This window comes from Arvicola amphibius, chromosome 3, assembly GCF_903992535.2.
Source record: "Arvicola amphibius chromosome 3, mArvAmp1.2, whole genome shotgun sequence".
Classification (NCBI taxonomy): Eukaryota; Metazoa; Chordata; class Mammalia; order Rodentia; family Cricetidae; genus Arvicola; species Arvicola amphibius.
In genome coordinates this window covers 176,332,896-176,345,947 of record NC_052049.1, presented here as the reverse complement: position 1 = coordinate 176,345,947, position 13,052 = coordinate 176,332,896, and the positions used below count along the sequence as shown (strand labels likewise).

At 39.7% G+C, this 13,052-nt stretch overlaps 1 protein-coding gene across 5 annotated transcripts in view; it reads right to left on the bottom strand.

The window, feature by feature from the left end:
• Setd2 (SET domain containing 2, histone lysine methyltransferase) overlaps positions 1 to 13,052 on the bottom strand; it is a 91,597-nt gene that overhangs the window by 5,687 nt on the left and 72,858 nt on the right. For 3 of the 5 annotated variants that reach the window (XM_038321594.2, XM_038321593.2, XM_038321595.2), the window contains one exon: positions 9,294 to 9,405. In XM_038321594.2, coding sequence (XP_038177522.1) covers positions 9,294 to 9,405 — 112 coding nt within the window. Of the gene's footprint in view, positions 1 to 1,229; positions 2,540 to 3,591; positions 3,645 to 9,293; positions 9,406 to 13,052 lie in introns of those variants that run through there. The other 2 variants (XM_038321597.2, XR_005284604.2) reach the window with 2 other exon arrangements.

Here is a 13,052-nt window from a genome sequence, read left to right as displayed (position 1 = left end):
ACAAAAGCTTTACATATTTACCATCTCTCTACTTTTTCTCCTATGGCTGTTGGAGTGGAGGTGGAGCTGGAGGATGTGACGGCTCCCCCTTCTGTTTTTAGGAAAAGAGTGAAACAGAACCCGAACAAAACTCTATTTTCAAATATTCTTATTTGGCTTTTGGAGACAGGGTTTCTCTGTAGCTTTGGTGCCTGTCCCAGAACTAGCTCTTGTAGACCAGGCTGGCCTCGAACTCACAGAGATCCGCCTGCCTCTGCCTCCCAAGTGCTGGGTTTAAAGACATGCGCCACCACCACCAGGCTTATTTGGCTTTTTGGACATGGTCAAAGCCTGCAATTCCTTCTGCCTCAAGCTCCTGAGCACTGGGACTATAAAAGTGCCACGCATAGTTTACTTTGAGACAGATTATATTTCTGCATCTACAGTGAGTATATATCCCACAGTAAGATATCAGATAGCCAGAGATCCAGAATTATCTGGTTATCTGAGCATGGTAGCTCACAGCTACAATTCTAGCAAAGAAGCTGAGGCAGGAGGACAGGTTCAACTTTAAGGCCAGCATAGGCTATGCAGAAGTTTTAGTACAGCTTGGAGGACAGAGTGAGACATCTTTTAAGACAAAACAAATTATATTTACATAAGACAAGCCCCCCCCCCATAATTCTCTTATAGATCTCAGAACTGAGTAAAATTACAAGTGCAGAAAATGCCTTCAAAATATGATAGCCATTGCGAGGATCCTGATCCTATGGAGGAGGCAGGGCTGGTGAGGATCCTGCTTCCCTTTAAAGTGTTTGTCAACCTTGGGGGGGGGGGGTGTCAAACTGCTCTTTCACAGGGATTACCTAATACCACTAAAAAACATATTTACAATTCATAACAGTAGCAAAATTACAGTTATGAAGTAGCCATGAAAACAGTCTTTATTATGGTTGGAGGTTACCACATGAAGAACTGTATTAAAAGGATCGTAGCATAGGAAGGCCGAGAACCAGAGCTCCAAATGGAATGCATTTTCAGAAAGACTAAATAAATCTGGGCTTAGGTTTGTAGCTCAGCTGGTAGAGTGCTTGCTTAGCATGAAAGAAGCCTGTATAAACTCGACATGGTGATGCATGCCTGTAATCCCATCACTTGGGAGGCAAAGGGAAGGTCAGCAGTTCAAGGTGACCTGGTCTACATAGGACTCTAAAAAAAAAAGAGAGAGAAAGAACAAGAAAAAGAGGGGCTGGGAAGATGGCTCAGCAGTTAAGAGTATGGGCTGCACTTCAAGGACCCCAGTTTAATTCCCAGCACCCACAGAACAGCTCACAAACACCTGTACTTCAATTACAGGACTCTCTTCTGGCTTACATTAGGCATACAAGTGGTGCACAGACACACATAACAGCCATACACATAAAATAAATTTAAAAACGAAAGAAAGCCAAAGAAATCCAATGCACATTTAGTAACTTTCTAATTCCATCCTGACTTGGCAAGACTGGGAGAGTTAAAAACACAGTCACAAAGCACAGTGCACTGGACTCAGTTAAGGAGCTGCTGATGCTGAGCACTGGGGCTGAGAGAGTTCAAATGAAGGCGCTAGATTTGTACACCATATAAACCACAAAAAAACTAAGAGTTCTTGAGACACAAAATTCTTTTATTAGGAGTTGTTGAGATGGGGTTTCTCCGTGTAGACACACCCATCCTGGAATGCTCTGTAGACCAGGCTGGTCTAGAACCCAGAGATCCACCTGCCTCTGTCTCTTGAGTGTTGAGATTAAAGGTGTGGGCTACCACTGCCCAGCATGAAATTAATTTTTGTGTCCACATGGCATGGGACTCATTCAGGTATAAAACTCGATGCCCTGGAGCAAAATTAGAGCCAAAGGCAGTACTTGTTAGAGACATGAAGAATTTTGGGATTCCCCCCAACTCCCTAAAAGTTCCACTTGATATTTCAGCATTTCTAATAGGCTCTAATAGGCTCTTGTTGCCTATGTTAGATTTGTTAATACCAGAAAAGACACCAGACTGGACCAAACGGCCCTCACTCAACTCATGGTAGGCTAGAGAATGCACCTGTAGAGAAAGCAGCCTCACTGAAATCTGAGGAAACCACTGGCAGGGGGTGACAACTCACACATCAAAAGCCAAGTATTCCCAGGTCCTCAGCATCATCAGTTTGCTTTTTCCTCAACTTGGGTGTCAATGGAAAGTTTTGGTGGGGGCCTATGTAAACAAGTCAGATGAATACACAGAAAATGAGCAGGCAACAGGGCTTGGAAGGAAGCCAGAGCTCATTGTTCTTAGAAGATGATCCAGCTGTTAGCCTTTATACAGTACATTTGACGTCTCAAGAATTCGTGTTTGGAACTGGCTTCTGTCTCAGCACCTTCATGTTACTGGGCTTTGACTTCACCCACATTCACTGGCCAATGGTCATTAAACTTACTGTGTGGCTCTGGTACTCACCAAGAAACGCTACAGCAAAAGCAAACTCCATTCTTTATTAGGCAAACAGACACAATTAGGTCAAAAAACCTCTGTGCCTCTGAAAGGGGAAAGAAGGGTTAAGTTACAGAGATGGGCTCTGAAAAGGTGACCCACCTAAAAGGAGAGAATGAATTACTCAGCTATTATCTTTTCCCTCCTGAATTTAATTCTCTTTAGAATATGAAATGTAAAAGATTGCCTAACGAGGAACTATATGTTTGGGAGCAGCGTGAATCTAGAAGTAGAAGTGGAGCCATCAGAAATACGTTTGATCAACTTAAGTTCTCCAACACACAAATGTGGCTGCATATTAAGTAGGAAGTTCAGAAAGAAGGTCCCTGAAAACCCAGAAACTCACCACTGTTCTGGAGTTGCTACTACTCTTAGAAACACCAAAATAACACTTCAGTGGGTGCTTCTAGGTAAAGGCTGCAGTTCCCTCTTCGTTTGTGAAAACAATAACAAACAACTAACAACAAAAACCAAGGGCAGGGAATGGGAGGAGGGAGAAAAGGGAGGAATGGGCCCCTAAAGAATATATTTCTAACAATGGTGTTTCAAAGGAAAACAGAATCTACAAAATCCATGGGACGAGAGTTACGATATTCCTAGGAACCAGTAGGCGTCTATCCATGTATTTCACCTACAAGTGCAAAGTAGGCCTAGGTCTCTCTCTCTCTCCCTCTCTCTCCCTCTCTCCCCTCTCTCTCTCTCTCTCTGTGTGTCCCAGCTGGTAACTGGCCATATTAACTGAGTAACTTAAACCATCTCCTCTGCAGAGACAAGTTTTCTTGTTTCTGACAATCTTTCAATTGTGATTTCTGGGTTCCTATTTCATTACTGTTAAGTGGTACTCTATGAAACCATTTTGTAAATTTTTCCAACTCTAAAAAACAAAATGAAACAGGACCAACAACTGAAAAACCTCTTTGCTGCACACCTTGCCCTCTGCAAAGTCTTGTTTTATAACGTAAGGACACCTATTGAATGCTGGGACGAATGTGACTCCAGGAGGCAGAAGCAAATAAACTGCTCGCTCTCTCACTTGTGCAAGCAGTCACCACGGTTCAGGTCTGAGGTTCTCAAGGGAAGGTTTGACTTAACACTCACCACATGATGGATGATGGAAGAGAGTACAAGATGATCAAGAGTAGGGAACAACACTGGAGGGAAACAGAGAAGGAAGGCTCTCATAGATGCTTAGTCTAGTTATCAAAAGCTTTTACTACCACCCAGTACTTTTCAAAGAATTCTCTGCCCACTACACACCTTCCCCTAGTTTGCTGTATCATACATTCTCTATTTGAGCACCAGAGCCACACAATAAGCTTAATGCAATCTGCTAACTAAACCAGATGAACCCGAGTCCCAGTTTGGGTCGTGAAACACATATACACATACTTATGCTTTTCAACAAGAACCCATTTATTGATGATTCAATATGAATTCAACTACCATCCCTATTCTGAATCCTGTAGGCAGCTCAAACTGCTCAATTTCCACAATTAATTTATTTATTTCCTCTTGCTTTTTCCACCTTCATTTCTGATGCTTAAACTGAATAAAAGGACCTTTCCCACCTAACCTAAGATTATTGGCCACTTTTTTCTTGCGAATCTGATTAATTCACCAAGTTTTTTTTTGTTGTTGTTGTTGTTTGTTTTTTGTTTTTTAAGACAGGGTTTTACCACATAGCCTTGGCTGGTCTGGAACTTGATGTGTAGACCAGGGTGGCCTTGAACTCAGAGAGCTCAGCCTGTCTTTGCCTTCTCAGTACTGGAATTAAAGGTATATACCAACATATCTAGCCTGGTCTGCTGGATTTAGCAATAATTCTCAAATGTTCCTCACTTTGTCAGAGCAATGATAACACTGCACTCTGCTCGGTCACTATATCAAACAAGCTGTCTCACTCGAGAGACACATATTTGATTATCTGATTCCTCTGCATCAATGATATTTCCTAGCTCCCAGGTACCTATTATGGGTTAATCACACTGGACGCCCTCAGACACTTTATTCCTGACATACTTTTCTAGTATGGGTTTTTTTTTGTTGTTGTTGTTGTTGTTGTTGTTTTATTTGGCATTTTTGGGACCATGCTTAGGACAGAAGCCAGGGCATGACGTGTACTAAGTGAGTAACCCTACCAATAACCCACATCCCCTTTCTACTCTTGCATGTTTCTGTCTTGCTCAGTATCTCATATGCACCCAAATTCTTACTATACCAGATATTTTTGACTATTTGCAATTTTGACCTTTACAATTTTGCTGAACTTGAAAAATCACCTTTCCCGTGATGACACCGATGTGGTCATTAGGGCTGATAACTGAACTCCTCAAGGCACGTGGCATAGATTTCTACCACAGCAGCTTTCTGAGCTGAACTTTCAGATGACGAAGACCCAGTTTCAGTTTTCTTTCCATCTCTGTGTCACACCAGGTTTGTGAATTGACAAAAACTCGCTACACTGGTGCAATGTAAGGCTCTGAAAGACTTACATTCTGAATAAAAACACCAAGAATAAAAATGGAACATAAGGAACGGAGACTTTCCTCATAGGTGTCCTCCGGTCTATAGGTGTGTTCAGTAGATAAATGCAACTGTAGAATGCTAAGAGGATAAATTTAAGTAATTCCAGCTATCCAAGCCTTACTAGGGCAAAGAGATCACAGTCTTAAAAGGGATCCAAAGACTGACTGATAGATCAAAGAGCACTTGCATATTCACCTATGAAGTTGAAACCAAAGGGTTAACCAACCCAGAAGGCTTTGGTCTAGATTTTTACATTAAAAAGACAAAAAAAAAAAAAAAAAAAAAAAGGTAGTATTCCCATAGAGAGACCCTGTCACAAAACAAAACAAAAGCAAATTTTTATAGCAGAAGCATACTTGAAATTTAAAAAAAAAAATCACTGGATGAATTTAGATTATAAATAGCAGCATCAATAATCTTTAAAGAGAAGAGGAACTATGTAAACTGGAATATAAGGAGAAAGAACTGAAAAAAAAGAAAGTTAGAGATTCAGTGGCCCATGAGAAATCAAGCAGTCCAGCAACACGTATACAATTGAGAGTGGCAGGAAGAAGAGGCCATGGTACGAAAGACAGATTAGAAAAAAATAATGGTTAAGATACTTGTAGCTTTGATGAAAACTATCAATCTAGGTTCAGAAGAATAACCACAAGAAAGTTGAACACAAAGAAAGCTGAAGTATATAGTAAAAAAGAAAAAAAACTGAACAAACAAAAAGCAAAACTGCTGAAAATCAATTAGAAAAGAATATATAAAAGAGAACAAAGAATACATCTTTCTTATCAGAACAATTATAAGCTGGGCATGTTAACACACACAGTTAGCAAAGTTCAGGAGACAAAGGCAGTAGTCAAATTCGATATCAGCTTGGGTTACATAGTAAGACCCTGTCTGAACAAACAAAACAATAATATTTTAAGAACTGAAAAGTAGGCCAAGGGTAGTGGCACACGCCTTTAATCCCAGCATTCGGGAGGCAGAGGCAGGTAGATCTCTGAGTTTGAGGCCAACCTGGTCTATACAACAAATGCCAGGACAACCAAAGCTATGTAGAAAGGCAGAGAGAGATAGAGATAGAGATAGAGATAGAGATGAGAGAGAGATAGAGATGAGAGAGAGAGAGAGAGAGACAGAGAGAGAGAGAGAGAGAGAGAGAGAGAGAGAGAGAGAGAGAGAGAGAGACAGAGAGATAATCAACTGGCTACTCTTGGCTGTTCTTGGCTGCTCTTTCAGGAGACCCGGGTTTCATTTCCAGCAACCATTGTGGCTCTAAACCATCTGCAACTCCAGTACCAGAGATCACATCTTTCTTTGGCCTTATGGTGCAGGTAAAGCTTCCATATGAATAGAAGAGAACAGAATTCTATATCCAGTGATAATACCCTTTAAGTAATAGTCTCAAAGTTTCCTACAAAGTTACACATATTCCTACTATATAATTCAGCAATTATGTTCCTTGGTATTTACTCAAAGAAACTAAAAACCATATCCAAGCTAAAACCCACACACGGGTGTTTTCAGTAGCCTTATTCCAAATTACAAAACCTAGAAGCAAGAAAGATGTCCTTCAGCTTACCTGGTGAAATAAAGGTAACTGGCTAAGCAGTGGTGTGATTAGACAGTCAAGCATTAGTCAATACCAAAGTGAAACAAAACACTAACCACACATGGACAGAGAGCCCTAAATGTATAGTTCCCTAGGGCTATGAAGGGAGAAGCTAATGTATATGATAGAGGAATATGAGAACACCAGAGTCTCGTTTCCTTCTCTGTTTGATCTACTTTCTGCTCAATTTTGCTGTACCAAACCAGAACTAAAATTACTCAGTATTTCTTAAAGGGGTATGATAGTGGTTTTTTTTTTTTTTTCTCCCTAGAAAAAACAAGTTCATAAACATCATCGCCAGTAGATCTGAAATACTAGAAATACTCAAGAAACTTCTTCAGGATAAAAGAAAATAATTGAAGATGGAAATACAATTCTATGTCAAAGAATTAGAAATGCTAAAAGTGGTTGAAAACAGGATCTGGCTAAACAAAAGTTTAAAAATTTTAACATTTTACCAGACTTTTTTATTATGACTATGGGTACAAAAAAATTGAGTCTACACTCACAAATCTAATACCTGTACCACTAAAGAGGTAACCACCGTCCCCAACAGGCCCAAACTAAATTCTAACCCTAATTACATACCGATATTAACAGACTTTAAAGTGAAATATAGTGACATATTTTGGTGTTCATTAACATATGAGAAAATGAATGGAAAAGCATGATGAACAGAAGCAAGTGAAATATAAATTCTCTGACTCAGAAAAAAGCTATCCTGTATGTAGTCACAGAAATGTGGTGCAGTCTAAGACTAGAGCCCATTGTGAGATATATGGGTATTATAAATCTCTAAGTCTTAGATCTCAGGATCCCTTCCTATTATTAAATACTGAGGCCTTCAAAAGCTTTGATTCATATGGGAATACCTAACAAGTTAGGAAGTAACTTCATTCTGGTCAAGCAGCATATGCCATAAATCTAGCACGCGGGAGGCAGAGAACGGGGATCACTGGAGGTTTCATGCCCACCAGGTCACAGAATGTGTTAGACGCCTGTCAAACACAGTTAAGAAATGAAAACATTTCCTAGAAAAGTCAATGAAATGTAAAAGAAGGTATGGATTTGTTCATACTTGTCTTTCATTCTAGCTTCTATTTCTTCCTTCTTCCCCCTTCCACCCATCCTTAATAATTTAAGTGCTTCTTCTTATGTCCTTTAAAAACAGCAACAAAACAAAAAACCTATAAAATGCTCAGGCTTAAAACACCCAGAATGACTTCTGATGTAAGGTAACTCATCTTTGCAGATAATTTAATCTTATTAATAAATAAGGATAAAGGATAATTGCCTAGCAAGTATGTGTTTTATATATCTACCACCTCTAATCTTCAGTAATTGTTTTGTCAGAGGAAAGATGAAGAGTAAAATATTATTCTTTTTTCTAGCATTTCCATAGTAATTGTCTTCTGCCCATGGCTTCACAAACAAGAAAGGAAGTCTTATACTCTGAGAATCACATGAGGTGTCTCTTTCGTTGCTTTATTTTTTGGGGGGGGGGGGGACGCACACACATGCCACAGCACACACATGGAAGATAAAGGACAACTTTTTGAGAGTTGATTCTCCCCTTCCAGCATGGGTCCCAGGCACCAGATATATCATCTGCCTTGGCAGTAAGCTCCTTAGCCCCCTGAGCACCTCACTGGCTGTTGTTGGCTTTTTTTTTTTTTTTTTTTTTTTTTTTTTTTTGCTTTCCTTAAGACAGGATTTGCTGTGCCCTCAAATCTGTGGCCCTCCTATCTAGTGATAACAAGTATGATGACCCGGCTCCTTGGGTGAGTTTCATTATCTACCTGTGTGTAGGACGTGTGTGTGAATATGGGCATATCACGAATGTCATAGTTTCGCAGTTTCTTTTTTGAGGCTATTTGTTTCATTGGGGCACGGTCTCATTATTTCTTGCCAGTATGTTATGTTCTCTAACCTAGCTGGCCCAGGAACTTGGAGGCAATTCTCCTGTTTCTGTTGCCCATCGTACTGTAGGAATGCTGGAGGATCTGAACTCGGACATCAGGCTTGTGCAACAAGTACTTTATCTACTACACCACCTCCATGGCCCCTTTTTGAGTTTTAACGTAACCAGTTTAAATTCATTCCAGAGCTAACCAATCTCAAAGTAAGAGGATGCTAAACTGCAATGTCCATTCAATTTACTGTATTCAACTTAAAGAGTCCAAACAAAGCAGAATGTAATGGCAAGATCACTAGTTGGATGATAGCTTGGGCTTGACAGTCCATGGTTCAAAAATAAAGTACAAGTAAAAAGAAACCATCTATACAGCTTAGTATCAAGAAGAGTTAATATACTAAAAAAGGTTATAAAAGAGTATGGAATATACTTATCATGGGACCTCTAGTTTTATCCTTTAGTCTTTTGTTACTATTATTACTGCTAAAAAACATTTTCATAATTGTCTATTCATATATTCAAAAACCTTCTAAATGTATTTATTATACGAGTAAGTACCTAATACACATCTGAGACCTTAACTCTCTAAAACCAGTTTTTCTCTTTGATTTTAATCCCTTCCTTTGACAGAAGAACTCCCACATATTTTCCAAAGAAAGAGGAAAAATTTTGAAAACTATATAGATAATGACCTTACTGAAATGAAAGAACAGATGCTCATATGACTAGGATACATATAAAAGCTACACTCACCTTCATGGGGTTTTCATCATATGTTGGGGTTCCCAGGTCCATCTCAGCTTCATGCTCAAGGCTTGCATCATCTCCTGGGCTTTCCCAAGTGGGAGGATCCCACTGAGTCTGCCTAAAAGAAGTTAACAACAGCAAAGCTGTCATGGGTAAAACAGACAATCTTTGCAGAGTTTAAAAATATAATATGCAATAGGATAGATGATAAACCAGAACTGTGAGACTAAGACATATTTCTGATAGCTTATCAGCAATGACTCTAGCCTGGAGATATATTCCTAATATTAATCCCATCACACTTTTGAAGGCAAAGATGTAATAATGCTGGCTAGGTACTGACAACAGCAAGAAAACGAAATATATTGTTTGCTTCTCAATTGGCTCAGTGTACTAGATAGATCCTGAGTTTAAAAAGTATGGAGCAGACAAACAGATCATGACTACTATAGCTACTATGTGTTTGGAGCAAAAGAAACCACATCTCTACAATCCTTGACCATGTTTGTAGTTTTACACTTTATCTAACAACTGAAAGTCTAGAAAAAAACTTCTAAAAATTGTATTCTCTTTAAAAATACCCTCAACTGGTAATAAAAAGGGCTCAGCGATGTTAACTCATTGAAAGGTTATAGTTGTTTTAAAAATAAACAGGCAAATATATAACCCAGGATGGAACTAAGGACAGCCTTAAACCTTTGATTTTTCTGCCTCTACCTCCTTTCCGAATGCTAGAATTACACGAACATACCACCACAATCAACTAGATTTAGAAGAATTATTTTATTTTAAATTGTGTGGGTGTATATGCATGTGTATTTGTGAGTGTCTATATCTGTGTCTGGGTGTGGGTATGGGTATATGCATAGTAGTGTGGGTGCCCACAGAGGCCAAAAGAAGTTGAATCCTATGGAGCTGGAAGTTACAGGTGGTTATAACCTGATGTGGGTGCTGGGAATTGAACTCTAATACTCTGGAAGAATAGTGTTCTTAACTGCTGAGCCATTTCCCTGGACTCTCAGCTGGTTTTATCATTTTATATACACAAGATTGATCCAGAAAGAGAGCCAGGTGTTAGTGCTCTTTAATCCCAGCACTAGGGAAGTAAAGACAAAAGCAGTATGACTGGGCAAAGAGAGAACTGCAAAGGGGAAGAGACAGGAACTCAAGTGTGGAATCTGAGGTTTGGTGGAGACACAGCGCAGTCTAGGAAGTCTGCGGATAGTCCCTTCAGTTCTGAGCATTGGTAGAAGTAAAAGGTCTCTGGTGGCTTACTGCTCTGCTTTTCTGACTTTCAGCTTTAACCCCTGTATCTGTCACTGGGTTTTTATAATTCATGCTACATCCCACCATACTTGGCTTGATTTTTTCTTGTGTGTGTGTGCTAGATCTGTAGGGCAAACTCTGAAGTAAGGATATTCATAGTCAAGAGTGTTGTCCAAGGCCGGGTGTGGTGGCACAGGTGGATCTCTGAGTTCGAGGTCAGCCTGGTCTACAGAGTGAATTTTAGGACAGGCTCCAAAGCTACAGAAAACAAAACAAAACAAAACAAAACAACAACAACAACAACAACAACAAAACCTGTCTTGAAGAAAAAATTTAAGAGTCTGGAGTCAGTTATCACAGAGTAATCTAGGAAGGCAGTATTTAAAAGGTTAAAGCTGGAGCTGTGGGAATGGCTTGGTGGGTAAAATCACTTGCCAAACAAGCCTAATGACCTGAATTTAGTCCTTGGAATGCACCTAAAAGAACCAGGTGTGACCCTATAATCTCAACACTATGGCAAGAAGGGAGGTGGAGATGGGAAGATCATATGGAAGCTAGTAAGTTAGCCTGCCTGGTATGCACAGTTCAGCTATAAAATTAAACGATTCTCTCTCTCTCTCTCTCTCTCTCTCTCTCTCCTCTCTCACACACACACACACTACGCACGCGGGTGTATGTGGGGAAGTGAGGGATAGATGGCTCAGTGCTTAAGGGCACTAGCTACTCTCACAGATGACCCAGAATCTATTCCCAGCACCTATGTGGCAGATCACAATTAATCCGTAACCCCACTTCTATCCAGGGGCTCTAATGCCTATGGGCACCAGGAACATAAGTGGTTCACAGACATTCATACAGGCATAATACCCATACATACATTAAAAAAAAAAAAGTGGATGGCAAGAACAAACTTCCAAAATTTTTCTTCTGATCTCTAAAAAAAAAAAAAAAAAAAAAAGCACATTTGTGTTATCTCTCTGCCACTGCCCACCCTGCCCCCCACAATTACAGGCACAAAATAAATGAATCAAATAATAAACAAAAAGCTTCAATAGAGCCAACATCTTTCTGGGAGGTCATTACAGCCACTGTGCTCGTTTTTCTGGTCTCCTACTATACTGATCTAGGGACAACACAGGCTAATAGTGAGATCATTCTTTTCTCTTTTCAATAAAAGAGGAATGAGAAAGATAGGGAAAGAGGAGAAGAGAAACAAGAGAAAAAAAAGCTTATTTTGGTGTGGAAAAAAACAAAGTGACGGGAAAGTTTGCAGACCCTCATTTGGAAAAAATCACTATATGCGTTCAGTTAGTAACATAAGGAGTTCTCATTTTTATAAAGTTTTTGCTTGTTTTCATTTTTGGGTAGACAGAATCTCACTATGTACTCAGGCTGAAGTTGAGTTCAATTTGAGTTGAAGAACTCAAGTTATGAGCTGAAGCACATATCTAAATCACAGGTATGTACAATAATAATAAAGACTCCATGTGTGTGTGTGTATGTGCTTTAAATTTTTCGAGACAGGATTTCTCATGTAGCCTTGGTTGTCCTGGAACTTGCTCTGTAGACCACGCTGGCCTACAACTTATCTGTATTTCTAGTCTTTTTAGTATTGAAATATAACATCTCTATTAGATTGGCCATTTCAATTTTTTACAAGTTGCTCATTTAGGGCATCTTCTCATTTTATGTTCATACTGTTAACCTATCTTCATGGATACTATAAATACTTTGGTTTACAATATCTTATGAAGAAGTTTACATTTTTTATAGTCACAAATTCTTTCTCTCAGTCTTTTATGTGTGCTTAGGGGTAAAGAGCACTTGCTATTCTTCCATAGACCTGAGTTTGGTTTCCAATATCCATATTAGGTCCATTAAGTCTAGGTTTAGGGGATGTAATGCCTCTACAGGCACCTTGATTCACAAGTACATACATACCTGCATGCAGGCACATACACCTACATGTAATTTAAAAATACTAAAAAAGGCCAGGCTGTGATGATACAAGCCTGTAATCCCAGCACTCAGAAAGCAGAGGCAGGCGGATCTCTGAGTTCGAGGCCAATCTGATCTACAGATCTACAGAGTGAGTTCTGATCTACAGAGTGATCTACAAGGCTACAAAGACAAAACAAGCTGGGTGGTGGCACACGCCTTTAATCCCAGCACTCAAGAGGCAGAGCAGGTGGATCTCTGTGAATCCCAGGCCAGCCTGGGTCAGTCTGGTCTACAGAGTGAGTTCCAGGACAGTCAAGGCTACTCAAGAGAAACCCAGTCTTGAAAAACCAAAAACCACAAAAACAAACAAAACCAACAGTACTACCACACACACACACACACAAAAAGACTAATAAAGCAAAAAAAAAGGATACCTTTTAAAAAATTTTATTTTGAGGCAGGATTTCTTTTTGTATCCTTGGCTGTTCTGGAATGTGCTCTGTAAACCAAGATGGCCTTGAAATTACAGAGATCCACCTGCCTCCGCCTTCCAAGGGT